The 25,766-nt window shown below is 52.0% G+C and overlaps 7 protein-coding genes across 7 annotated transcripts; 4 read left to right on the top strand and 3 right to left on the bottom strand.

Annotated features, from left to right (window-relative positions):
* The first annotated feature begins 131 nt into the window (after positions 1–131).
* On the top strand, positions 132–2,523 carry BDV14DRAFT_145410 (WD40 repeat domain-containing protein). The gene is made up of 4 exons (XM_073766431.1): positions 132–416; positions 472–587; positions 648–848; positions 895–2,523. Exons 1-4 carry the CDS (start codon positions 338–340, stop codon positions 2,299–2,301), a joined length of 1,803 nt encoding a protein of 600 aa, XP_073631603.1. The 5' UTR covers positions 132–337; the 3' UTR covers positions 2,302–2,523.
* On the bottom strand, positions 2,419–3,160 carry BDV14DRAFT_145407 (uncharacterized protein). The gene is made up of 2 exons (XM_073766430.1): positions 2,749–3,160; positions 2,419–2,656 (listed from the first exon to the last, which is right to left on the bottom strand). Exons 1-2 carry the CDS (start codon positions 3,036–3,038, stop codon positions 2,536–2,538), a joined length of 411 nt encoding a protein of 136 aa, XP_073631602.1. The 5' UTR covers positions 3,039–3,160; the 3' UTR covers positions 2,419–2,535.
* Positions 3,161–3,259: 99 nt separating this feature from the next.
* pex8 (putative peroxisomal membrane protein Pex17) lies at positions 3,260–5,957 on the top strand. Its single transcript, XM_073767682.1, has 4 exons — positions 3,260–3,447; positions 3,525–4,540; positions 4,588–5,036; positions 5,093–5,957. Exons 1-4 carry the CDS (start codon positions 3,368–3,370, stop codon positions 5,702–5,704), a joined length of 2,157 nt encoding a protein of 718 aa, XP_073631601.1. The 5' UTR covers positions 3,260–3,367; the 3' UTR covers positions 5,705–5,957.
* On the bottom strand, positions 5,852–6,956 carry BDV14DRAFT_145401 (protein-S-isoprenylcysteine carboxyl O-methyltransferase). The gene is made up of 2 exons (XM_073766429.1): positions 6,043–6,956; positions 5,852–5,978 (listed from the first exon to the last, which is right to left on the bottom strand). The coding sequence occupies exons 1-2, from the start codon at positions 6,812–6,814 to the stop codon at positions 5,890–5,892; spliced, it is 861 nt and encodes a 286-aa protein (XP_073631600.1). The 5' UTR covers positions 6,815–6,956; the 3' UTR covers positions 5,852–5,889.
* A 203-nt stretch (positions 6,957–7,159) lies between these two features.
* On the top strand, positions 7,160–8,604 carry BDV14DRAFT_145397 (sugar O-acetyltransferase). The gene is made up of 2 exons (XM_073766428.1): positions 7,160–7,534; positions 7,586–8,604. Exons 1-2 carry the CDS (start codon positions 7,377–7,379, stop codon positions 8,178–8,180), a joined length of 753 nt encoding a protein of 250 aa, XP_073631599.1. The 5' UTR covers positions 7,160–7,376; the 3' UTR covers positions 8,181–8,604.
* A 328-nt stretch (positions 8,605–8,932) lies between these two features.
* Positions 8,933–17,318, top strand: BDV14DRAFT_145360 (putative ubiquitin C-terminal hydrolase). The gene is made up of 10 exons (XM_073766427.1): positions 8,933–9,687; positions 9,751–9,904; positions 9,975–12,687; positions 12,753–12,914; positions 12,972–13,122; positions 13,171–13,763; positions 13,814–13,917; positions 13,970–14,166; positions 14,220–16,910; positions 16,961–17,318. The coding sequence occupies exons 1-10, from the start codon at positions 9,069–9,071 to the stop codon at positions 17,152–17,154; spliced, it is 7,578 nt and encodes a 2,525-aa protein (XP_073631598.1). The 5' UTR covers positions 8,933–9,068; the 3' UTR covers positions 17,155–17,318.
* Positions 17,319–17,853: 535 nt separating this feature from the next.
* On the bottom strand, positions 17,854–25,542 carry BDV14DRAFT_196935 (reducing polyketide synthase sphB; the record flags this gene model as incomplete). The annotated part of the gene is made up of 3 exons (XM_073772549.1): positions 17,854–19,291; positions 19,372–24,795; positions 24,899–25,542. 3 exons carry the CDS (start codon positions 25,540–25,542, stop codon positions 17,854–17,856), a joined length of 7,506 nt encoding a protein of 2,501 aa, XP_073631597.1.
* Between the last annotated feature and the right edge of the window lie 224 nt (positions 25,543–25,766).

Here is a 25,766-nt window from a genome sequence, read left to right as displayed (position 1 = left end):
GCGTCGTGGTCTATAATAGCAGTGGGCGGCACTTTCAGTGGCAGACGCACTAACCGGTTTTGTGGCCGGCGGGTGCAGCTCTGGGCCGGTCCAATGATCTTTCTGTCTCTGTCTCTCCGCGTCTTCAATTATCCAACCTTTCTTTGTCAATTCAAGCTTCTAACCTCAAACGCCCTAGGATTATATCCATCTACTCTCTAGGTATTTTGTCGCGACTGGGCTGAGAAGCCTTACCTATTGTTCGCCCGCCTCTCACCGCCGAGCTCCTCCGCCTTCACCCTGCCATGGTCGCCGACTCCGCACGCTTTGTCTGTTAAGGTAGCTTCGGCCTCACGCGATGGCTTACAACTATGATGATGGGAATGATGGGCAGGGCTTTGGGCGGGGCCAAGGGACACAAGGCCCTCGTCGACCGAGTACGTCGAACCTTTCCAATGCCGAGTGCGCAGAACACAAACTAAGAGCTTGCAGGGCTGGTGACCGATTATGGCTCGTCAATGGTACAATGGATGCGCAACCGGCGACCGAAATACCAGGGGGGTCATCGGATGGAGATGGAGCGGCCAAGTGCCAGTTACGTGGTGGATGTTAGTTTGTTACCTTTGGACATGCCGCAACGACCGCAAGCTAATTGTTTTCCCGCACAGATGCTCCCTCCCCTCGCACGATTACACAAGCCGGTAGACACGATCCCCGTACGGCATCTCCATCAATCTATCGGAAAGTCCAAGAAACCGATCACAGTCGTCAGATGGACACCGGAAGGACGGCGCCTTTTGACAGGCGGGCATACGGGAGAATTCATGCTATGGAACGGCACGGCGTTCAATTTCGAGACAGTCATGGATGTAGGTTGAATTCTGTCGCTGAAAGCTCCGGGATTGACAATTATAGGCGCACTACGATCAATTGCAAGCAGGAGTCACATCACTGGCATGGTCACACAGCAACGACTGGCTGATCTCCGGGGGCCAAAAAGGCGACGTGAAATACTGGCGGCCGAACTTCAACAACGTCGAGACGATAGACGACGCGCACCACGACGCCGTACGCGATCTAGCCTGGTCGCCCAGCGATACAAAGTTCCTCTCGGCCTCCGACGACACAACCCTCAAGATCTACGATTTCACAGCACGAACATGCGATACAGTATTGACGGGCCATAACTGGGACGTTAAATCCTGCGACTGGCATCCGACAAAGGGTCTGCTTGTATCTGGGTCAAAGGACCATCAGGTTAAATTCTGGGATCCGCGGACGACGCGCTGCTTGACGACGCTTCATAGTCATAAGAATACCGTTACGGCTACCAGGTTTTCGCGGGTCAACAATAACCTACTCGCTACTTCTTCTCGAGACCAGACGGCGCGAGTCTTTGATCTCCGCATGATGCGGGATATTTGCATTCTGCGCGGTCACGAGAAACCAGTCTCTACACTTACATGGCATCCAATTCACGGCTCTTTGATTTCAACAGGCAGCGAAGATGGCTCTCTATACCACTACCTACTCGACGAGCCAAATCTGCCCCCAGGCCAGCTTCCCACCGTCGCGCCTTACGACAGCCCCGACCCAGCCAATACGCCGGCCCAAGTCATTTTCCCAGCTCATAAAGTACAATATGCGCACGGCGCGACGATTTGGACTCTTGACTGGCATCCTCTCGGCCATATTCTTGCTTCGGGGTCGAAAGATAACTTTACTCGATTCTGGTCACGAGCAAGACCTGGAGAGACCAGCTATTTGAAGGATAGGTTCCACATTGGAGAGGAAGCCGCGGAGGCTCAAGGAACTTGGAACCGCAACTTTGGAAGAAGACAAATGCGCGAAGAGGAGGAACAGGAGCTCGAGGATGAAGCGGACAGCTTGGTCGATCAGAGAAAGGCTCCGCCGACAGGTCTTCCAGGTCTTCCTGGTCTTCCGGGTATACAGAGCGCACCACAGCCAGATGGGATGGGTGCATCTTTACTTCCAGGTATTGGCGCCGCTCAACCTCCACCTGTGCCTGGACTAGGTGCCGCGATGTCTCAACCCCCACCGAATGCGTTTCCTCCGAACCCTGCTTTCCCCGCTTTCCCTTTTGCGCCTCCCTTCTCAGGCACTCCTCCCAATTCAGGGACACCACCGATGAATGGCCCGAAGGTCGATCTCGCGGAGCTTCAAAAGCAACTCGCTGCACAAGGTATCACATTACCACCGGGCTTTCCGAACCATATGCCTCCGGTGCCCGCGCCAATGGGCGGCGGCGGGCTCCCCGGCTTGGGTGGAGGGTTCCATCCTGGTGCCAATTATGGTCGGTAATGCAATAACGAAGTATAGATAGAGGCGCATGGGGTGACGCGACGGTGGTGACATTATCGGATAATAGCATGGCGACGTATATGGTCTTATCTATAACCATCTTACACCATCGACTCTGTCGCTCGATGAGCAAGGTTGCATTTTCGGCGTACCGTTTCTGAAATATCCCTGCACAAGTAGTTCAAGGTTCCAATATAGCCATCAAAATACCAACCTGTATAATCCAGTGCTTCCTCACAATCCACCCGGCACAGGGAAACTCGACAGTATCAAAACCAATATATTAACACCGCCCCAAATAATCGGAATCCAAGTCGACATCCGAAAGTTCCCAGCCTCATACACAGACCCCACCCTGCGCCGCACAAATTAGCATCCCATCCACACCATCTCAAATCCAATCAGCGTCCCCAGGACCAAGGACCAAGGAAAGAAAAGGGTACTTACACACCCCCCACAATACTCCCCGCCAAAACCGCCTCTAGCGCGCCAACAACAGCATAGATTACCGGCACACCAATACAAATCCTCCAGTTCCTCCCTTGCATGAGCAGTGCTATCGCCGCAACACCCAGGTAGCACCCCATGTAGAAGATGAGCGTCCAGTAGAGTGTGAAGCGCCATATGTCTTGCGTGTGGTAGAGGTAGAATGCGACGCGGCTGCGGCCGGGGAAGGGGTCGTAGAGGGAGGGGAAGGGGGGTGTTACGTAGTTTATTGGGACGCGGTTGTTAGCCATTCTGTTGTCTTTGACGGTGAACGGGCTGTCATTGGAATAAGTGAGAGGGAAATTCAGGAGACGAAATGGTGTTCATGATTGGTATAGAGAGCTGTTCCTGGCCTGGCTTGAGCTGCGCTGATCATCTCCGACGGCTTCAGGAAAGAGCATGTTTGGCTTGTTTGTCTGCTGATAACAACCTCGGCAGGTGATCGGGGCTCCATCCTCTCCGTCCGCGGCAATTGTCCGCTGATACCCAAGCTCCAGCCTCCGCGTCTGTTGACATTGCTTCAATACACCACCTTTCCATCTATGTCATTTATTCATCCCATTGCGAGGCCTACATCATAATGGCGACAGAGCGCACACTCGGCGCTCTCCTCCGATCCCTCCAAGACCCTCACCCAACCGACGTGCGCGATGGCCTCAGGTAACCAACCCCGATAAGCTCCTCGGTCTTCTTACCAATGCGACAACACGCTAACCTACTTTTCCTTGGTATTTTAGTTTACTACCAACCGCGACAACCCTCCTCGCCGTCCTCAAGAACCCGCTGAACATCACTCTCCTCGCCTCACAGCTGCTGGCAGCTCCGGCAATATGGGACCAATCGCAGCGGTGCGACCTGCAGACCTGCCGACGGATAGTCAGTGTTTTCAATACAGCGGCGATGGCAATTCTGCAAAGTGAAGAGTCCGAGGACCCACGGATACCTTGGGGCGGTCCTGGGCCGAAGAAGCTTGATCGGGAGTCCTGGGTTAAGGCTGTCGTTAGCGGGGCGGATGAGAAGTCTCCCCGGTGGAGGCATTTACTGCTTATCGCTGGTGTATTATTAGGATTCGAAGGACAGGATAGACAGGGTCTGCCGTGGAATGTGAGGAAGAAGTTGGAGTCGGCGCTTGTTACGGCGGCGGGGTTCGCGCTGGAGGAGTTGGATCCGCAACCGGGGGGTGGGATTGATGGAAGGTGTGTTACGATGGTGCTAAATTATTCGTTTGAGCTGCTGTCGGATTTGGAGAGGGGGAGACTGGACTATGATCGGTTGTTGCCTGTTATGGTTCAGACGACGTACCATTCTGCTGAGGGGTTCGAAGGGGCCTATTTCCTTGGACGGGTCGACCAGGATGTTGTCGGCACGCAGTCGAAGCAGTTTGCATGGCCAGCGCAGTCTTCAACGGGACAGCGGGTTACGGCTATGTCTGGGAGTCCGCTTATTTCTGCGCTGGGTCCTTTGTCAAGGTTAATCGCGCATGCGGTTGAGAATGTCGAGGATTCGAGATTGGTTGCGGGGGCCGTTGGCCAGATTGCGGACTTTGTTCGGACACTCATGGTGCAGTGGCGGCAGAATAAGTTGTCCGAAGTTGACAAGGCTGAAGAGATTGAGTTCCTAGAGGCTGAGTCGCTGAGGACTTCGATACCTGAGCTGTGGAAGTTGCTACGGAACTGTCTGTACTCTGTGGTGATAGTCCTTCGGGCTGTTCTTGGGAGGGTGATCAATGATCGGGCACTAGCCTCGGACAAGAGTAAGTATATTATAGGCTCGATAAGATCTTTTGTTAACACTGTCTAGGTGCACCGTTCGTCTCCATGCAAGCTCTCCACGTCCTCCGCAACCTATACTTCGTTTCGTCCCGCATTGGTCCGAACTCCTCATCTCAGCATACATTCGTGACACTAGCAGCTGTCGATATCCTATCGCATTACCCCGATCTCACGGAGAACTTCCTAAGAAGCATCAAACCTACCGAGCTTGGTCAAATTCCCGCTCACCCTCTCGACCGTTGTCTGGATTTGTACTTCTTGAACACCGCGGAGCTATTTACAACTGTTGTCTCGCCGAAGTTTAGTGAGGACTTGTTCATTCAGGCTACCTTTCCCTACCTCGCAGCAGGAGGAAACAACCATCTTCTCGAGATCTTTGAGGCCGCGCATAGTCTGGCCCTAGCGGTCTTTGCTATACCCAGGAACGCAGAAGTCGCTGCGAAACATCTTCCCTTCTACATTGATAATCTCTTCGCCGTATGTCTCATCCCCATTAACCCATCAAAGACCATACTAACATAATATTCATCTAGGTCTTCCCAACCAATCTCTCCGGCCGACAATTCCGCCTCGCCTTCAAAACAGTCCTCCAAATCACCGCCCCCCCATCCCCAATCGCAAACCGCCAGCCCCTCCTCCCCTCCATCCTCCTAGAAGTCCTCTACGATCGAGCCCTGCACACCGCCTCACACCAACCCCTCCCACCATCACAACAATTCCAACCTCCCTCAAGCGCAAATCCAGACCCCGACATGGCAGTCGAGAATCCGGTTCCCCTCTCCGAACAGGCGGTTCTCGCTCTCGCGCTGATTGACAGTCTTTGCTTTTTACGCGTTGATGATTTACGAGAGTGGTTGCCGCTCACGGCGAACTTGGTCAATGCTATATCTGCGAGTGAGATGAGGGGTGTTGTTGTTGAGAGGTTTTGGGATGCGCTTAGTTGTGGGGAGATGGATGTTGAGAGGGCGTGTTATTGTGTTGCTTGGTGGAGTACGCTTGGGGGTAGGGAGATGATTCTTTACGGTGGGGAGGGTGTGAGTGGTACTGATTTACAGGGTCAGGCTGAGGAGGGTGAGAAGGGCCAGGGGGCTTTCATGTCGGGTGGCATTGGGGGTGTTCCCGTTGCGCCTGAGAGTAAGCTTTGATATCTTATCGGTGAAGGGTGGAGGATAGATTTAGGGGATGTTTTGGAGTTCAGGTGGAGCTTGATACCCTAGATTGTGCTCTAATGTCACATATCATGTTACGTTGCTATGTACATCACACAGCATAACTAATCTGCTTTGTTAATGAACACTTCAATGAAGAACGACATCCATCTTTAGTGCCATCATGCAATCCCCGGAATCCCAACAATGCTCCTCTTCTTATAAGCGACATACTCATCGCCGAAGAACGCAATGAGGAACTTTTCCTCTCCTAGACACGACATTCGTTAGTAAAAGGTCCCCTAGAACGGATCTGGAATAGAAGTAACACTCACTCTGAATCCTCTGACTAAAAAACCTCCACAACACAACCGCATACCCCAGTAGACAAACCACATTCCCTAACACAAGCTGCGTCCCCAGCCCCCACCAAAAGAACCCAAAGTAACTCGGGTGCCGGAAAACACTATACACGCCGTGCGTAACGAGCGTATGTCCCTCTTTCCGCTCAACCTGCACCGTATGATTGAAGTTACTCCCCGCCTGTACCATCGCTAGACTCCGCACAATTTGGCCGAGAGCCATCAAGACCAACCCGAGCACGACTTGTAGTTTTATCCCGTAGACCGGCCCTGTAACTTCAAAGTATGACTCCCCTGACGCCAAAAAGTACGCGATCAGACACTCAACGGCCGCACTAATATGCGCGGCATTATAGGCCCACCCATTTGAACTCAGCAGGAACGCTGAGATGTCTGCGACGCGGGTATTGTAGGCCGCTGTGGTCCAGTACTCGAGGAAGTGGAAGAGGGCGAGGCTAGAGATGAAGAAGGGGAGGCGCCAGAGGTAGTGCCCTTCTATAACCAGGAGGGTTGTGAAGGAGAGCGAGAGAGCGAATGCGAAGCCGAGGAGGAATGCGCGGAGGGCGATTCCTGAGAGGGATTTCGAGCCGGAGGGGAGGAGGGTTGCGTCGAGGGTTGTGCTTATTGTCGTGTGTGGAGAAGGCGAGGAGGGTGTTGGAGAGACCGAGGCGGTTGGTGGGCGCCAGGTTGTGTATGTTTCTGCGCTTGCAGAGGAGGACGAGGAGGTTGTGGTGGTGTTAGGCATCGTGGCTTGTTCCTGACCTAACGCTTCGTGCGGACTTTGGTGGTCAGGATTGAATTCTCGCGGAAGTGAGAGACGGCGAGGAGGGCAGCTCAAATGTAGAAGCTAGAAGAGGCAAGGCATCGTCGTTACCCGTTTAATGGAGAGGAACACAGGAGATCTCAAGGAGAGAAAAGGACAATCGTGGGATGCGGCGGCGGAGAACAATATGAAGCTCCGGCCACTGTGGAGCCTCCGATCTGGCAGGAGCCTCGGCCTCAGGCCCAGTCAGTTCTCAGAACATCCCCGCTATCTGCGTATGCTTTGTTGCTGTTTGCTTTTCTTTGTGTAAACCCCGCATCTAGAAATCTTAAATCTTGGTGACACCCGAAGACAGTAAGTCTATCTGTCCTGTAGAGTTGAGACGTTGATGCACAAAAATATACATCTACACTGCTCAATCCGCTATGCTGAAAATGGGATGGTCGACCGCATCTATATCCAGCGTACCTGCTCTCTCCAACTTACCTAGCTTCATATTCCTCGCTTTTTAAAATCACATTGCTATACCTAGAGATTGGACAAGATGGCCGAGACAGAAAAAGACAAGATGCTTCGGGGAGAGCTCTTCCGCGCCTTTACTCCGGAGTTAACGGCCGAGCGCATTCGCTGTCGACACGCCTGTATGCGATTCAACAATGCTGGAGAAGTCTCGCGGCGAAGATTAATCGAGCTTTATAGAGAGTAAGCAAGTCTTTCTACAAGTCTATCGGGCTCCGCTGACCAAGCTGACAGCATCCTCCAAAATCCAACTCCCCTCCCACCACCCAAAGAATCACCCACCGAAGACGACGCCCAATTCGAAAAAGAACCCTGGATCGAACCCCCCATCAGGGTAGACTACGGCTACAACGTCAAACTCGGCGAAGGCGTCTTTATCAACTTCGACTGCGTCATCATCGACACCTGCCTCGTAACCATCGGCGCGCGAACTCTGTTCGGCCCTAAAGTCAGTTTGTACAGCGGGACACACCCCCTCGACCCGGATCTGCGTAATGGCACTTCGGGCCCTGAGATGGGTAAAGAGATTCATATTGGAGAGGACTGCTGGTTAGCTGGGAATGTGACGGTTTTGCCTGGGGTAACGATTGGGGATGGGGCTGTGATTGGCGCCGGGAGTGTGTTGACCAAGGTATGTGTGGTCTTGTTACGTATATTTTTGGAGAATTCCGGGCTAATCGGGCTAATGGTTTGGGATTCTAGGATGTGCCTGCTTATCATCTTGCTGTTGGGAATCCAGCAAAGGTTATTCGAAAGATTGAGCGTTCTGGTGGAAAGTAGACGGGATGGATATATATATTTGAACGTCCGCTACGGATTAGGAGTCTAAGACACTCGTTCAACCAACGAAGCAGATCAACGCATGCGCAGTTTGTTGACCACTTTATCACGAGCTCCAACAACGATACCTACTCGAACTCCTTACCTCTGCAAGGAGTTGATAGGAAATTTCATCCGCTGGCGGCATGCTGAAAGACGAATGGACAATTGGGCGTTGCAGTTCGCAGCAGTCAAAGTGCCGAAGGGCGAGAACGGGATGGACCGAGACATGTCTGAGCAAGAATGAACTGCTTTTTTGCTTATTTCCACCCAATTTGTGGAAATATCCCCTGGTACCTGTGTCTAGGCGGCTCTGGTTGCCTAACTATGTCCATGATAACACTATGGAGGAGTGAAATGAAATTGATGGTGACAGTCGATCGCTAGACCAGTAAGATAAGGACAAATAAGCAATATTCAGAAATATTTAACAGATAGTTGAACGTTATGCTTGTGTTGTAGAGTTGGGTGAATCAGGGACCTGGAGTGGTGTGAGAGCCTTGCGCCCGCGGTCCACCGCCAACGTCAGAGCTCTTCACCACCAGCTGCTCTGCTCTCCCCAAAACGGTCTGAAAGAAACAAACGACACACTTTCTGCTGCTCTGATCCTCAGGCGCTTTGAATAAGGTGGTCGGACTGTGTTATCCATCATCATTTCTTGACCTCAAAGCCGCCTCTACCTATCTTATCTTTCGTCATTTCGGCTTTCTCTTCCTCACTCCGCTCTTCACTTTAGTACTTCCTACCGTACCTATCGTACCTGACCGACCTCAGCTGCTGCTCCCTCCCTCCCACCTCTCACTCTCCTCTCTCCCATACTCCTCCGATATCCCTTCCTCACTCACCGCTCACCTGCCGGATCAGAATTCCCGCCCTACGGTCGAGCTAGGAAAATGTCATGGCAGTTGCCCCGCTAGAGAGCTCTAGCACCCCGCCTGACGCTACTTCGACCGACACGACGCGTTCTCCCGGCGATTCCATGGAAGAAATCGATCCCCAGTCCACGCGGAAACGTCCCCGTCTCGACAGCGGAAGCGGAGCGTGTGAAGCTCTGCCTGCCCCCGACGAGACGCCTACTCCGACGCCCAAGACCGCCCCGGATGCTCCTGCCGCTGCGGACCAGCAACCTCCCACGCCCAACCGTCCTGCCAGCAGGATGACGATCAATATGAAATCGCCGACCACCCCCGGAAACCCTCCTACAGCTTCACAAGAGAACGAAGTCCCCGACGTTGACTCCTCACCACCATCCACCGCAGAACAACCTACGAATGTTGTATCAATATCTTCGTCCCCCGCCCAAAGCCCGGAGATCGAGGTGGCGGAGCTGGAAGACATGGATCAAGATCCGAATACCACAAGTTGGAAGTCCTTAGGGGAGGCTTTGCGTGACCCTTCAATGCCGGATGTTGTGGAGCTCCGCGACCACATCTATCTACCGGAAGAATTTCCGGCGCTGGATCAGGATCGCGAGCCGCGCGAGAACATAGAGGATGCTTGTAGCGCCATCGAAAAGGGTATGACTCTGATATAATTGCTCTATATCTGTTATTGCGAGTACTAACCGAGACCATGTTTAGCGAGCGAGCACGAGGTAATTGTCTTTAACGCGGTCAAACATTGGTTCGATCAGGTCGCAAGCTCTCTAAACCAATTGTCGCATGAGTCATTTATGGACTCTCGGTACTTTTGGGACGAGGTCCCATTGCTAATAGACAGCCTGCTCCGGAGATCGTGAGTGATGCCGCCTCTTTCACAATCTCCACACCCGAGTGATGATTGAGGCTGACCAGCATATGTACAGTGACGAATTCTCGCCAGATGAGAACCCCGGCTTCTGGAGCATCCTGGAAGGATATATGGACGACTACATTAAAATAACTTTCCACCTTGTACGCCTGGATACTCTACTCCTAAGACAACTAGTCGATGATACCGATGTGCAAGACGTGGATCTTATATCCCGGAACTATGTTCAATCTCTAGGATGGTTGTTGTCCTTTGATAAAATACCGTTTTACATGGTTATGCATAGACGACATGGAGATGAGGTTGGGAGTATATTATCCGGTCTTAACGACAGAACGCTGGCTGCTCCGATGAATGGCGCCCGGTACCTCTCGGAATACACATCCATCATCATCGAGCTCATCCCTCGCATGCCGCAACTCGCCGCACCGTTGGCTTTTGCGGTCAAGGTTGTGCAGTCACTGGCCGAATCGAGCAATGATCACAATGGCTACAACACCGAAAACCAGGATTCCGAATCTCCCGAACATCAAAAAGCAATGGAAACACTGTACAGCCTCATACGCTCTGTAGACGAAGCGTACCAGGCTCACATTACTAAAAAGTCTCCATGGGTCACTCACGAAACGAGTAACCAACTGCTCCGTCACATTTCGTCTGCATATATGGCACTATGCAATCAAAGCGCAAGCATCGTCTCCCGTATTGGCAAGGATCTCACACTACAAATCTCCGAAAGCATTCCACGCAGTAGCTTCCCTTCCATGATGTTCAGTGGCTGGAGGTTTGGTGTCCTCAAGAAACACGTCATGGAAGGTCGAATGGAACTTCGTGTCCTTGGTATCGAGACAATGCAACAAGACTTTGTCAATATCTACTCAGCACACATGCGCAAAGACCCTGATGTGGGCTTACATCATCCACTTGTTCAGTTCATGGTCAATCTTTTGAGAGAAAGCAAACTCGTCGAATACATTGTCGGCATTGACTCCCACCCGCAGCTGATTAGCAGAAGCCATAACATTGTAGGCTTCCTTGTTGTTACCCTCACATACACTGATGTCGATACCGACACCATCTGGAAGACCGTCACAGAGAGCCCGGACCCTCGAACGGTATCCGAAGTGCTTGGAATGCTCGTAAAGACATTCAGTCTGCACCCGCCTAACTCTACTGGCTTACTCTATCTGTGCTCCAAGTTACTAGAGCTCCCTCTGACTCGTTTCGACGTGCGGATGGTGGAGTTCTGTGAACAGCTTTTCTCTTTCCTACGCTCCAATAGACAGGAGTCCTTTGACACCTTGAAGAACGATGTCAGGCCTCTTCACCTATGCGTACGCTTGATCCGTGAGAGTGCCGCGACCGAAGAACTTGCTGTGGACCTCAAAGCACTTCTGCAAAAGTTCGCTAGCACTCAACTGACTTCATTTATGCAAGTTGGTCTCAGCGATGCAGACAAAATGGAAATTTACGAGAGGTGCGTCCAAGATATTGCAGAGAGAAACCAGTTCAGCGTCGGCAGTATCCAGGCTTTGGGTGCTCTACTCAACAGCCAAGACTCCTCGGAGATCCGCAAGCTCGCGGAGGAATTCAATCTCACGCATCTGCTCATATCGGAAGTTGCTAAGGTGGTACAAGCAAAGAAGATCGATCTAGCAGACACGTTCTCAAGGACGGGGTTCATTTCTCGCGTCCATATGCTTGCGCGAATCATTGAACGAGTACCAGACTCCATCAGCCCGGAGCTCGGAGATATTCTATGGTACAAGGTCTTCATGTCGCAAGATCTTCCCCATCAAGGGAGAAGAATGCTCTGGGACACATTCTGCACGATCACCCAGAACACCGTCGTGGAGAACCCTTTCATTGAGTGCTGCATTCGGAAATACCTCCCAGATTTATCGCCTGCAGATTATTGCATCGAGGTCCTTGCCTTCGCCAAGCAGAGCATGACTTATGAGATTCGCTTCAACCCGCCGCCACCAGCTGCTGAGAACGAAGTGGTCTCGATTCCTGGTATTGACCGAATATGGAAATTCATTCTAACTGCGCCTTCGAACACGGTGGAAGTCGATGCAATTTCTTTCGCGATAGAGGTTTATCTCGACCACAATATCATTCGTCGCTCTCACCGTTCGTCTGTTGAGGCTACGCACATGGCTCTGGTAGATCGATGTGTGGACCAGCTCAAGTCTGCCGCTTCGAAGCTCAAATCGCGTCCCAGCGAACTAGCGGACGCGGATGATGAGAAAATAATTATTGAGGCTTCTGACAATGCAGTACTTGCTGATGAACTCAAGTTCAGCCGCTCCCTGTTTTTCCTCCGGCAGTTCCTGCAAGCTTTGCGGACTCGGCCTCAATATAGCCCACCCCAAAACTCTCCTCCTAGCCTACCACTCCAGCCGGTAAAAGGCGAGCTCATCAACATCCAATACCAGTCGTTTGATGGTGGCGTGCGTTCGAAAGTCCGTATGTTGCGGATCGGTGACCTGAATACATCAGCCGAACTTGTCGAAGCTTTACTCAAAGTTACTGGGTATCCCAAGATCATGACGATATCTTCCGGGCAAAAGATTGACCTTCTTGAGAAGTCGGAGCAGACTGTTCGTGATCTAAGGCTTTCGGGGCTTTTGATTGTTCGTAGAGATCCGAGCTCTGGGGCCGCTGGACGGAAACAGCAAGCTTTGACTTCAGTCGATACTGAAGTGTTGAAGCAATTTGATGATCTCTACGATCTTCTCAACTTGGACGACCATCTGGCTCGGGAGGTGCGTAGCGTACCGGAATATCTCTTACTGCCGACCTCTGGATTATTTGCTGATTGTGATTGCAGATATACGACTTCCTTGTGGTCTTTCCGCCCCAGGAAAACGTTATCAATCTGGTCAAGTCAACCGACATAACCGAAGAGGACATGTTTCCTATGGCCAAGCCTTATAACTTCCTCTACTCCGTCAATGCTCTTTCCGACTGTCTTCGTCATGAGGGGCTTGAGGTTCGTGCGCTCCAATCCCTACAGGGTTTTATGTGGTTGTGCTAATGAGCCTTCCAGGCAACTCCAAGCGAACAACTTGTCTCTCACAGTGTTCAAGTCGTGGTCGCCGCGTTGATACGCCCCGAAATAGCGGAGACGTTGGCAACGAAACCCACGAGCGTTCTCTTTGCTAGTAGCTTGATCGAGTGTCTTCTATATGCCTTGATGGGTAAGCATAATACTATATCATCGATATGTTACCCTAACCCATTGACAGTGAAAGCCCCTGTGTCAAACGATGCGCCTTTGATCCCAAAGTCCGCTACCCTCGTCGCGCAATTGCTTCGCATCATGGAAGTTGGACGAAAGCTGCCAACTACTCAGACCCCTGAGTTTAACATCCACAAACTGGTTTGCTACTCTGTCGCCGTATTTATTGAAGCTTCCGTCCGGGATGCCGATTTCTGGGCTGCGACAAAGCAACAGGTCAAATTCGATCAGCTTCTGTTCTCTCTCCTGATCGAAGAAAGTCGGCAGCTGATTCGGCGAGGAGTCGCAGACAACATTTGTCTCATTTGCAGCCCCTCTAAGCAGTTCAAGAAACCCAAACTTCCGGCATCAGCCATGCAAGAGGCGCGAGAAGCGGCTCTCCTCGATAACCCCGCTAGAATAGACATACTGGCAACGATCTGGGATGCCTTTGTACTGACCTTCCCTCGCGTTCTTGAACATCCAGCGCAGTCGCAAGAGTTCTTCGATCTCGCTAATGTGGTATTCGCCTCCGTTGCGGAGAAGTCGCCTCGCGATATGATCTTCAGCGAGTACCTCAAGCAGTGGAGTGGCATCATGCTGAACCACCGGACGAATGAGGTTAGTTCAAATCTTCAATATCTACCGCTTTCCCGCTAATCGTGATACAGTTCGTGGGTCGTGAGCCCGTAGACTATGTCATCTTTGGCTTTTCTAGACTTCTCAAGTCGTGCTTGGATATTGCGAGCTCTTCTAATATCGCGCTCGATACCTTGTAAGACATGCCCACCATAGTACCAGTGCTTGTAACTAAAACTCAACTGCAGCAACCTGACGGGGAAACTCTTCGACACATACCTCTTCCCTGACCTGTCTCAGCCGTCATCCGAGCTTATCACCCCTCAAGTTCCTGTCATGCATACTCAAACGCGACAAGAGCTTTACGGTATTGTTGGGTTGCTTTCCAAGTATGATGACAATTATGCCCAGCTTCTCTTCCGGCTGGAAGACATCATCCCGCAAGGTCTGTCCTTTCCTATTTTGTTTTTGCTTTCCGTGACTGACGATTTTTATTAGATAATACGTACCAATTTGGGTGGTGCTTTGACCGACAAAAGCTTATCCGCGCTCCAGAGGGCTATGCTGGATTAAGGAACCTGTCAAACACATGCTACCTGAACTCACTTCTGAGCCAACTGTTCATGAATGTGGGGTTTCGCGAATTCATGCTTCAGCTCAATTTGACGGAGCCCTCGACTTCTCAGAAACTGCTCGAGGAGACGAAGAAGGTCTTTGGGTACATGCAAGAGTCGTGGCTCAAGGGTGTTGATCCTTCGGGGTTCGTCGACTCCATTCGTACCTACGATAATGAGCCTGTGGACGTGACTATTCAGATGGACGTCGACGAATTTTACAATCTTCTCTTTGATCGCTGGGAAGCTCAAATTACCGGACCCGATGATAGGAAGAAGTTCAGATCGTTCTACGGCGGACAGCTCGTTCAACAAATCAAGTCTAAGGAGTGTACGCATATCTCGGAGCGCCTGGAGCCGTTCTCTGCCATTCAGTGTGATATCAAGGGTAAAGCGAGCCTTGAGGAAAGTCTGCAGGCTTATGTCGAAGGAGAGATCATGCAAGGAGATAACAAATATTCTTGCACCTCTTGCGGGCGACATGTCGATGCAGTGAAACGGGCTTGCCTCAAAGACGTGCCTGACAATCTCATATTCCATCTTAAACGATTCGACTTTGATATGGTTTCCATGGTACGCAGCAAAATCAACGATGAATTCCAATTCCCCGAGCGCATTGATATGACGCCTTTCACTGTGGACTATCTTTCGGATAACAATGCCGAAACTGAGCAAGATATCTTCGAACTGGTTGGTGTTCTAGTTCATAGCGGCACCGCGGAGTCCGGTCATTATTACTCGTACATACGTGAGAGGCCTGGGGGTAATGGAGGCACGTGGGTAGAGTTCAACGACTCCGATGTCAGCAGATTTGATCCGAACAGAATTGCAGAGCAGTGCTTCGGCGGCTACAGCGACTCTCTTCATTCAGGATCTGTCGGTCAGATGCGCTTCAACAAGGTTTGGAATGCTTACATGCTGTTCTACCAGCGTGTCTCGAGCGTGGAAGCTGCCAATTCCACCTATAATGCGGCTGTGAATAACTATCCAGTGCGCGTTCCACTGCCAGTGCCGCTTGCCAATCATATCGTCATGGAAAACGAGCTGTTTGTGCGGACCTATTGTCTTCTAGACCCGTTCTATTCCCTTTTTGTTCGCTACCTCTTTACGCAGCTTCGTGAAAACCACGTCACTCAGAGCGAGGCGAAGAGCAATTTGGAAGAGTCCATGTTGCTCATCGCACTTGACACAGTGGAGCAATTGATCACGCGGACGAAAGACCTCCAAGGATTCGACGCTTTCATAGAAGAGATCAACAGGAACATTAATGAGAATCCCAGAGGACCGCAACGAGTAATTTCGTGGCCTTTGGTGAAACCAGCCGGAATACCCCATTTTTTGAAGAATCCCCATATGCAAGTCCGCGAGACTTCGATCAGGATCTTTGCACTCGCACTGGCCAGGCTTCGAGACCTTTACATGCAGGCGGAAGAAGGAACCCTTGAAAAGGAGAAATTGAATGCTCATTACCTTGATGGCATCGAGTATATCGTCTCTACTCTCAACACCATGTGGCCTACATTGCATCTTATCGCTCGGTCATGGGATGACTACTTTGAGTTTTTGTTCTTGATTGCGAACGCTGGGAGCCAAGAAGCTGGAATCGTCCTCGACCACGGCTTCCTCTTGAAATGTCTCGACATTCTATGGATCGATTATGACAATCGAGGGATAAAACGTCAGTATATCGCCTACGCCAAGCTCCTTGAGAAGGGGAGAAAGTTCTCCCACAGGAGACTCATGGATCTCTTGTCGGTCCTTCTGGCGAATATTGATTTCACTGCTCGGCCAATCTCAGATAACGAGCGACAGGTGCTTGCCAGCGACAAATACTCGCTTACGATTGAAGAAAGCGATCTCATTCGACCTCTGGGTTCGCGTAGAGATCTGCTTATTTTGAAGAAGATCCTTCATCACTACAGCAGCCCGCAGGCATGCAGGAATATCTTTGGTCTTCTTATGGACTCGGAACCGGAAGCCGGCCTTATAGAACCGATTCTCCAGGTTGTCAAAGATGGACTGCGCCTTTCGCCAGCTGATCGATGTACTCCGTTCCTGGAAGCCACGCTGATCCTCTGCAGGAGATGCCCAGACGAAAACCGCATCATCTCCATTCTCGATATGGTCGCCAAAGGAGTCGACACCATCAATGATAGCGGCGGAAAAGAACACCTTGCGTTTTTCACGAATGTTCTGCTCAGTCGGAACGAACGACTTGGCCTTGATGAGACGTGGTTCACGTCCCAGGTCATTGACCTGATTCCAGACTGGGTACCTGCTCTTCTGATGTACCCTGAAGGGCTTATCAGGACCGCAACGGTGGATTTCCTGCGTCGGATATTGTTTGATGAAGAAGGATCGGCAATTAGCGAGGAGTGGAAGGCTCGTTATGCAGAGACCGCGAAGGATCTCGTCTCAGCGAGCATTGACAAGCTGCGTAAGACGCACCTCGTCACGCCGGATATTAATGTCGAAGCAAAGGCGCTGGAAGCCATTCGAACTGTGATTGATCACTGCTTGGCGACTTACTTTGGTGAGTCCGAGGAGGACCAGAAGATGATCGATCAAGCACAAGGTACTTTCCCGAGCCCTATACTGCGGACCCTTCTTACTAATATCGATCAGCCGTCTTGACAGCTATTGAAGGTCTGGCAGTCGACCTGCCCGAAGAACTTGCATCCGGTAGGTCCGCCACTTTTCTTATGTCAATTTCAGCGTCTAACTACTCAGGCCCAGAATCTGATGTTCAATCTCTAGAGGAATGGGAAGACAACTCGATGGGTAGCGATTCGGAGATGGGCATCACAGGAACGCCCTAACGTGAGATCGATCGATGAAACGAAGTCACAAACAAGATGAAATACCGCGACTGTATCTCATACACCACATACACCATACGAAATGATGAAGTTACGAAAACGAAAAAAAGAACCTTCGCAAACATCATACTGCACCACCCATTCCCCATTCAGTGCTGTGCTTGCATGCATGCATCACCCGGCGTTTCTGTTCCGTTTCGCACGAGCAGCTGTTGTAAGCTGTACTAGAGATGGGTTCTCATCAGACCACTAGTCTTTTTACCTTTCCCATTTACTTCGTTTTTCCACTCAAGCCTTGCCTGGATTTGTACGAGTGCGGATTGGCGTTTTATTGACGGGACTCAAATGGGCTTGCCTTTCCACTTTTCAAGAGCGTCTTCATATTTATGGTTTTTGCGTCCGTGGTACTTTTCTTAGCGGCCTTTCTACCCATGACGTGTTTTGTTCTGCTGGGTTTCTTGTTTCTTGTTTCTTGGTTGCTGCATTGGCTTCTTATACACATGGCGTGGTTGAGATGAGGTAAATCGAAGAGGAGTTGGCTGAGGGGAGTTGGAGATCGGGTGGGCTGATGAGGCGAATGTGTGTATACTAGAAAGAAATGCAGATTAAGGCTCCAGCTGGCTTGCCGCAGCAACCAAACCAATTTCGTGTCTCTTTGTTCTCAGTATAACACACGGATATAGTACCACCTAACAAGCCCTACTTTCCCTCCGCTTCATCAAACCCCTTGACCAACCTTTCAACAACGAACCCCCCCAAAGCCTGCAAACTCCCCAAACTCAACATCTCCAACACCGAGATATCAAACCCAAACGCCCCTTTCCACCAAGCCCTCAACTCAATCGCAACCAGCGAATCAAGCCCCAAATCCGACAAGGCAAGACCGGTATTTATATCTCGCTCGTCCTTGAGCAGGAGTCTGAACAGCCTCTTCCCGATCTCGGTCGCGAAGAAGGATGATGCGCCTGAGGTAGGCGATTTTAGGAGCGAGGGGTCGGCGCGTGCGGAGGCGAGGTACGTTTTTAGGATGTCTGGTGATGAGGATGGGTCTGTTGTTGATGATGATGAAGAGGAGGACGGGGAAGAAGAGTTGTGGTATATCGCCATGCGCCGGTCCTTTTTCCACACAGCGCGGTTGGACGGACTATCTAGTGGGATTGTCGATTCGAGACCGAGGACGAAGACGTTGGGGTCGGAAAATGAAGACCACTTCTCATCCTGTGATGGCGGTGGTATCTGCGCCATCATACTCAGCCCAATCGAATCCAGCATCTCCTGCTCCTGCAGCGTCTTAAACCCCGTCAACGTCGCAGTCCTGAGCAGGGCCTCGCGCTCAGACAAAAACCCTACATCCGCAACAGGTCCAATATCAACAGCCGAGCAGGGCAAGTTTAACCCATTCCGATACTGCACGAACGCGTCCAAAAAGCTATTACCGGACGCATAATTCGCTTGCCCTGGTAAACCGATGACAGAGGACATAGAGCTGAACAGGAGGAAGAAGTCCAATTTTGCAGCGGCAGAGGCGTAATGCAGGTTCCAAGTCCCTGTGACTTTGGGGGCGAGACTGTAGTCCCATTGGCTCTTGGGGAGGCGCGCGAAGTTCTCGTCTGCTTGGACGGCTGTGAGTTGTAGGATGCCCTTTAGTGGGTGGGTGGTTGTTGGGATGTGGGATATTGCGGCGCATACGGAGGATAGGCTGGTTATGTCCCCTTGCACGGTGGTGATGGTGATTTCCTCCGGTGCGACTGCCATGCTCTTGATCTCTGCGATGAACTCTTGGTCGTTGGGGGTTTGGCCTGCGCTACGAGAGAGGTAGACTAGGTGTCGGGCGCCGTGCTCGACCATGTATCGCGATATTGCGCGGCCTAGGCCTCCGAGGCCGCCGACGAGAAGATAGGAGGCTTGTGGGTCGAGTTGAAGTGTTTGGAGAGGGGTTGTAATGGCATTTTTGTCTCCTGGGTGAAGCGTGGGCTGCCCGTTTATGTCGCGGATGCGGATTCCCACGCGGCCGATGTGTGTGCCTGGGAGGAGGTACTTGAAGGCTTCGGCGACGGAGGAAGCATCAAATTCTTTGGCTATGGGGATTGGTGTGATATGGCCTTTTTGGAGGTATTCCAGGGTCTCGGTCATCATCCTAGATTTCCCCGACAATGTCAGCGATAGAGACTTAGGGCTAGGTCAGGGTAGGGTGGGGCAGGGTCTTTGTAGTCTTACTCTTTGAACCTCGACATGCTCGTATCATAAAACGCATCGATATCGACACAGCAATAGCTGCGATTCGCCACAAAGGGCTGCATATCCAGTCTTCCATGCCCAATAAGCTCACGCTTGCCAATCTCAATCATCTTGCCGTGCGGCGCAACACACTTCCACGTCTCATGCAGAAGTTCGCCAGAGAGAGAATTGAGCACCATGTCCACGCCCCTCCCGTTTGTCTCGCGAAAAACACCCTGCACAAATGAATTATCACGAGAATTGAAAATCCTATTCCTCGGGATCCCACAGTGCACTTCAAGATACCGCACCTTCTCCTCCGAACCAACAGTAGCATAGATCTGCGCCCCAATCATCCTACCAATCTGAATAGCTGCAAGTCCAACTCCACCGCACGCAGAGTGAACCAGCAGCGATTCCCCCCTCTGCAATCTCCCCACCGTAATCAGCGCCTGCTGAACAGTCGCATAAACCGTGAACATCGTCGCCGCATCAATGAAACTCAGCTCGTCCGGGATGCGCACACACATTATCTCATTCGCGATGAGAAGCGTCGAGAGCATATTGTGTTCCATTGCTGCGACGCGGTCGCCAGCCTTGAATTCTGTGACTTTGGCCCCTACGCGTCGGACTATCCCGGCGCCTTCGAGGCCGTGGTACCGGCCTACGTGGTCGATTAGGTTCATGCCCACAAGCACGTCCTTGAAGTTTACGCCGACGGCGTGCATTTCGATTTCTACTTCGTGGTCTTTTAGTGGTGGTGGTGTGGCTGTGGAATTGGGGTTCGCTTCCCAGTGGAGCGTGTTTAGGCGGCCGGGGGTTCCGATGACGACTTTCATTCTCTGGTTTTCGAGTTGGTTTTCGACAAGCTGCGCAGGTATATTGGGTTTGGATTTGAAGTCGTCCATCATGACGAAGGGGAAGTAGCGGCCTATATGAACGACGCCGTTGTGGATTGCGTACTCGAAGTCTGGGCTTAGGGCTGCCGCGGCCGTGGTTGTGTTTTGCTCTCCACGAGCAGAGAACTTATCAAGGACTTTCGCGACAAAATTGATCGAGGGCTGTGTCAAGTCGTCTACTTCACACGTTGCAAAGTCAATTAGGAGCTCTGAGCGAATCACCCGCGCAAGACCGATGACTTGTGCGTATCGCGGGTCCTGGACACGGATGTGGCAGGGCCCTGTTACCCAGATGATACCGGAGTTCTTGAGATTGGCGAGAAATTTCTGGAAGTCGTAGTATGGTTCGTCGGCGATGTCTGTGAAGAAGGGACCGTCCAGATCGAGGATCGAGATGATGTCGATGTTTGGTCGTGGGGTATGTTTTAGGGTAATTTTTGTGATCTTGTACCCTTGATTCTGGAGGGCTGTTTCGATTAGGTCGTATGTCTTCGTTGGATCCCTGACCAGAAGACTGATGGGTTTTCTTTCAATTGTCTCGACGCGCACTGTGGATGGACGTGGACGAGCAATGGCCAAGGTGTGGATCTGATGAGCATCTGTATCCGAGCCAACAAAAGCAGTATCGAACCCCGCGCTTCCAAGCTCCTCCTTCCAACGAGAAGCATCAAGATACGGTTCACCAGGCACAGTGCCCAAGACAAGGTCAACCCAGTCCCGATGCGCCGGCGTAAGCTCCTGAAGAAGCAGACGACTATCGACAGCAAGGAGCTTCCGAATATTCAGTAGCGACTGCGCAATACTCGAGCTTGCGTGGACAGCGTTATTCGCAATAACCAGATCATACTGGCGCCCTTCGAAGCCCTGGCTTGCAAGATCTCCGCTTATATCTAGGGCTGCGTACTCGAGGTTGAGGTAGCCCGTCAGACGCTCGCCAGATGCAATGGCGGTTCTCGACGCAAAGGTGTACTGCGACCATAAGTGACGTCCGCTGGGTAGTGTAAGTGCATTGAGGACTGGAATGGATGGTGACGTGGCCCAGTGGCTCATTTCTAGGACTCGGAGGGTTGGATTGGAGTGGCCTAGTGTTTTGAAGAATGCGGAACTGTCGAGTTCGAGATCTGAGAGGAAGTTGTCGATGGTGGGTAGGGTTTCTGGTGAGGTGGTATTGACGAGTAGAGAGTCGTTGTTGGACGTGGCGGCAATAAGAGCATCTGTTACAGACGAGGCAGAAGTATTGGACAGTCGTTCACGATACTGTTGTATCCGCTGCGAAGTACTTTCGTCTGCTGAGGAAGTCCCCAGACATAACTTCCCAAGCTCTTCCAAATCACGAGCAACTTCCTGGCGACTAACAGAAGCCTGGAAAAGACTCTGCACATCGACAAAGTCAATATCAGCAGCCCAGGTCAGTCTCGCCGCAGCATGAGGGTCAATCACATCTACAGCATCATCAGTGATACTCGCCGGCGTGATCTTCAGGCCCTCAAACTGCAGGACAACTTGCCCTCCCAATATACCCTGCCCTTCACCAAGCCGCGACGAAGTCGATCCATTACCCATATCGCTCATCCGAACATCCATGACGAAGTCCTCTTCGTCTTTTGTGCGCGCAACAAGAAGCTGGTCGACAAATATCGGCAGGAAGTTCTTGTGTTTGCGCGTGAGACCCTTTGAGCACGCGACTGAGAGCAGCTGCAGCGCGCTATCTAGAACAGCCGGGTGCATGTGGTACTGCGAGCGAGGGTCAAAGGGATGTTTCCTGCTCGATACAATCCCCCGGGCCTCATGCTCTGTCGTCGACGCCGTGATCTGGTCTACATTCTGGAAAAAGTAGTCTAGATCAAGGCCCTCACGCCGAACACCGTCGAACCACCTTTCCCATCCCACGGCACGCGCAAAAGGGTCAGGACTCGTCCCTGCAGGCAGAGACTCGGGGCTTTCAGCCTTGACCTCGCCACTACAATGCTTCGTCCACTGGCGCCCATTGTACGCAGAAACAGTAAACTCATACCAGCTGCTATCCTGCGAAATCGTCAGGCGCAGCGGTTTCAAACTCGTGATAATCTCAGTCGGTTTCTCCTCCGAGAGCAACATCGCCGTCCCCACAGAGACACGGCGCAGCCTGAACGCATCTTCGATCTTTGTCGTCTGCCGCACGGCCTCGCCTGCCATGGCGACGTAGCCAGCGAAGGGGAAGACAATGTCCTGTCCGACTTTGTGGTCCTTTAGCCAGACCGTGCTGTAGTTGACGTGTAGGAGGTTGCGCCATGCAGGCTCGAGGTCCGTACTCTCGACTACTCTGGCGCCGAGAAGATCGTGGTGTGGGTATTCCCTCTGCCGGAACTCTTTGCTGAGGCGGGATTCAAACCAGTGCTTTGTTGTGCCGTGGTTGAAGGGGTACCGGGGGAGGTCTGGCAGACATCTGGATGTTCCGGTGGGGAAGAGAGACTGCAGGTTGATGGGGAGGTGCGATGTGAAGAGTTTTCCGACGGTCGTGAGGAAGTCCTCGATGGAGTTTTGGTTGCGGATTAGGGTTGCGATGTACCGTGCTGGTGTCTTTGTTTCGGACATTATCTGCGTCAAGGGTCCAGCGAGAGCAGAGTGAGGACCGACTTCGAGAAGGATGACTTCGTGCTGGCTTTGCCTAGAGAAATGTTGAAGAAGACTTGTTACGGCGCCGTTGAAGAGCACAGGGGATTCGAGGTTCTTCCGCCAGTATCGCGAGCCCAGAGTAATGGTGCTGTCAGTTTCAGCATCGAGCAGCCTGTTCTCGACGCTCGAGAAAAACGGAATACAAGGCCTCTTTGCAGCGATCTTCTCCTCTATCAGCTCATTATACACCTCTCCAATCTCAGCCATGTGGTAGGAATGGTACGCCTTGTCCGCCTGCAGCTTTCTCGCAAGGGTATCTGGCCTCGCAGCGCGAATAGTCGCTAGAACCTCTTCGATCTTCTCTGCGTCTCCAGAGATCGTGACACTCCGCGGCGAATTGTCGCATGCGATACCGGTACCTGGGACCAAGAACTGCTCGGCTTCCACAACGCCCATACCTAGAGCCGCCATCGCACCGCGTCTCTCCTGCTTGTTGGCTACGAACCCGCGGTAGTACGCAGCAACAATCGCCTCGCCTGCAGTCAAGGCACCAGAAGCATAAGCGCCTGCTATTTCACCGCTGGAGTGCCCAACAACGGCATCTGCCTCGATCCCTACCGTACGCAAGGCATCCACAAGTGCAATCTGGAGCGCTGTGCAGAGAGGCTGAGCAAATTCTGCTAGACTGAGACGGCTCTTCTTGCCCTGCTTCTGGAGTTCCTTTTCAATATTCCAGCTCGGTGCTTCTTCACCTAGTGTATCCTGTAAGTACTGATCGAGGTAGCGAATACTGTCGCGGAACGCAGAGTTAGACTTTATCAGGTCGGCGCCCATCCGGGGCCATTGCGCTCCCTGGCCGGTAAACACCATGGCTATCTTGGGTTTTTGCTGGCTGGGCTTGGTTATTGGCGATACAGCACCAACGGAGGAGCCGGTTGCAATCGCGAATGCTCGGTAGGGGAGATGTTCTCTGCCGCGGGCAAGAGTATATGCCACGTCTTTGACATTCGGTGCCGTTTGTTCGATAAAGATCTTGTAATTATTCATGAGCGCAGTCAGAGATGGTTCAGTGTTGGCAGTGTAGAGGAGCAGCTGAGGTGCATCCTCAATACCAAGTCCCAGTCCAATTTCTGGCTCAACAGCTGGGGGTTTGTAGCCCACCGCGGAGTCGATAATAGCATGGGCATTGCTCCCTCCCAGTCCGAACGAATTGACACTGGCTCGCTCCAGTCGGCCATTGGGCCAGGCAATAGGCTGCTCCGCAAGAGCAAGTTTCCCTTCCTCCCAGGGGATGCTTGGGTTCCTAGGGCTGCACTTGATACTCGGCGGGATCGTCCGATTCTCAAGCGCAAGCACAGTCTTAAGCACAGACAGAATCCCCGACGCACCCTCCGTATGCCCAAAATTCGGCTTCGTAGATCCAATCGTAACACCGCCTACTTCTCCAAAAACCCTCGCCACAGCCCTGGTCTCAATCGGGTCTCCCACAGGCGTCCCAGTCCCATGACACTCGACGTACCCTGTTCCCCCAACATCAAGACCCGCAACTTCATACGCGCGCCTCATCATAGCCTCCTGCGCATCCGAGCTCGGCAGATTAAATCCCGATGTCTTGCCATCGTGATTCGATGCCGTAGCCCTAATCACGGCGCGGATGGCATTGCCGTCGCGAATGGCGTCTTCCAGGGGTTTCACGAACACACCGACTATGGCTTCGCCGCGGGCGTACCCGTTTACATCCGTTGAAAATGTCTTGCATGATCCGTCTGGTGAGAGGACGCCCTGCTCTGACATCATTGTTGTGCAGCTTGGTCGGAGTATTAGATTTGTGCCGCCGACTATGGCGGAGACGCAGTCGCCTCGGTCGATGGCGACGCATGCTTCGTGTAGCGCGACCATTGATGCTGAGCATGCGGTGCGGACGGTGACACTGCCACAGCGTCAGACACAATACAAAGCATAGTAAAGTAAGAAAGAAAGAAAGAAAGAAAGGATATAGTAAATATCTAGGCCCCCTCAAATCCATCTCATACGAAACCCGATTCGAAAGCGCAAAATCCCCATACCCAGAAAGCCGATAAATGCCATAATTCTGCGTATCCGTTGCCAACATCTCAAGCCAATCATCGCCCAGATTGCCCACGTAAACACCAACTTTCTTACCGCGCCAGGCTGTCTCGCCGCCATCCTCAAAGCACTCCCTCGCTACCTCGAGCATGAGTCTCTGCTGCGGATCGATCCTGGCAACTTCCTTGGCTGGCATGCTGAAGAAGGATGTGTCGAGGTTCGCGAGGTCCTCGTCTAGGAAGTACCCGTGTTCTGTCTTGGTGGTGCCGGGTTTCTTGCCGCTGGGGTCGTAGAAGGATTCGATGTTGTATCGTGATGAAGGGACTTTGCTGCGTGCGTCGTTGCCGGCGAGCAGGAAGGACCACAGTTGCTGGGGGGTTTTTATGCCGCTGGGGAGGCGGCAGGCCATGCCGCAGATGGCGATGGGTTTGGGGGGTTGTTTGTTTCCATTGGCGGTGCCGTTGGGGGAGGTCGTCGTAGTTATCGCTTCCGGTGATCCATTGCTGTGGCCGTTGCTCTGACCATTGATGTGGCCGTTGGTGTGGCCGTTAGATGATTGCTCAGTACCCTTGGCAGCCGTGCCATTCAATGAACCATTAGGGACAGTCATTGTCGATGCTAGGACTGTACAGTTACTTTAGTTGGACAACGCGCAAAGACAAAGGCGAAGATGGTCTCTCAGGTTCAGAAAGAAGAGCACAAGTCTACAAATGGAGGAAATGTTCTTCATGAGCTGTGAGGCTATTGCGAGGTCGGTCCAGGGCAGTGTTTTGCATGTCCATATCTCTGGCTTTATACTTATACTCATACCCATACCTAGCTACCACACCCCCG

Source organism: Aspergillus stella-maris, assembly GCF_047715825.1.
Source record: "Aspergillus stella-maris strain CBS 113639 unplaced genomic scaffold BDV14scaffold_8, whole genome shotgun sequence".
Lineage (NCBI taxonomy): Eukaryota > Fungi > Ascomycota > Eurotiomycetes > Eurotiales > Aspergillaceae > Aspergillus > Aspergillus stella-maris.
The sequence above is the reverse complement of the archived record's forward strand: the minus strand, read 5'-3'. Positions and strand labels throughout refer to the sequence as shown.

What these genes read in the sequence shown, in the direction of transcription:
- BDV14DRAFT_145410 (XM_073766431.1), top strand. Translation starts at nt 338, where the DNA reads ATGGCTTACAACTATGATGATGGGAATGATGGGCAGGGCTTTGGGCGG. An exon ending in ACAAGGCCCTCGTCGACCGA is followed by an intron (nt 417 to 471) that starts GTACGTCGAACC and finishes AAGAGCTTGCAG; the next exon opens with GGCTGGTGACCGATTATGGC. An exon ending in ATTTCGAGACAGTCATGGAT is followed by an intron (nt 849 to 894) that starts GTAGGTTGAATT and finishes TGACAATTATAG; the next exon opens with GCGCACTACGATCAATTGCA.
- BDV14DRAFT_145407 (XM_073766430.1), bottom strand. Translation starts at nt 3,038, where the DNA reads ATGGCTAACAACCGCGTCCCAATAAACTACGTAACACCCCCCTTCCCC. An exon ending in GGGAGTATTGTGGGGGGTGT is followed by an intron (nt 2,657 to 2,748) that starts GTAAGTACCCTT and finishes TGTGCGGCGCAG; the next exon opens with GGTGGGGTCTGTGTATGAGG.
- BDV14DRAFT_145397 (XM_073766428.1), top strand. Translation starts at nt 7,377, where the DNA reads ATGGCCGAGACAGAAAAAGACAAGATGCTTCGGGGAGAGCTCTTCCGC. An exon ending in TTAATCGAGCTTTATAGAGA is followed by an intron (nt 7,535 to 7,585) that starts GTAAGCAAGTCT and finishes CCAAGCTGACAG; the next exon opens with CATCCTCCAAAATCCAACTC.
- BDV14DRAFT_145401 (XM_073766429.1), bottom strand. Translation starts at nt 6,814, where the DNA reads ATGCCTAACACCACCACAACCTCCTCGTCCTCCTCTGCAAGCGCAGAA. An exon ending in TTTTAGTCAGAGGATTCAGA is followed by an intron (nt 5,979 to 6,042) that starts GTGAGTGTTACT and finishes TGTCGTGTCTAG; the next exon opens with GAGAGGAAAAGTTCCTCATT.
- BDV14DRAFT_145360 (XM_073766427.1), top strand. Translation starts at nt 9,069, where the DNA reads ATGGCAGTTGCCCCGCTAGAGAGCTCTAGCACCCCGCCTGACGCTACT. An exon ending in TTCGTCATGAGGGGCTTGAG is followed by an intron (nt 12,915 to 12,971) that starts GTTCGTGCGCTC and finishes TGAGCCTTCCAG; the next exon opens with GCAACTCCAAGCGAACAACT. An exon ending in TGAACCACCGGACGAATGAG is followed by an intron (nt 13,764 to 13,813) that starts GTTAGTTCAAAT and finishes ATCGTGATACAG; the next exon opens with TTCGTGGGTCGTGAGCCCGT.
- pex8 (XM_073767682.1), top strand. Translation starts at nt 3,368, where the DNA reads ATGGCGACAGAGCGCACACTCGGCGCTCTCCTCCGATCCCTCCAAGAC. An exon ending in GACGTGCGCGATGGCCTCAG is followed by an intron (nt 3,448 to 3,524) that starts GTAACCAACCCC and finishes TTGGTATTTTAG; the next exon opens with TTTACTACCAACCGCGACAA. An exon ending in ACATTGATAATCTCTTCGCC is followed by an intron (nt 5,037 to 5,092) that starts GTATGTCTCATC and finishes ATATTCATCTAG; the next exon opens with GTCTTCCCAACCAATCTCTC.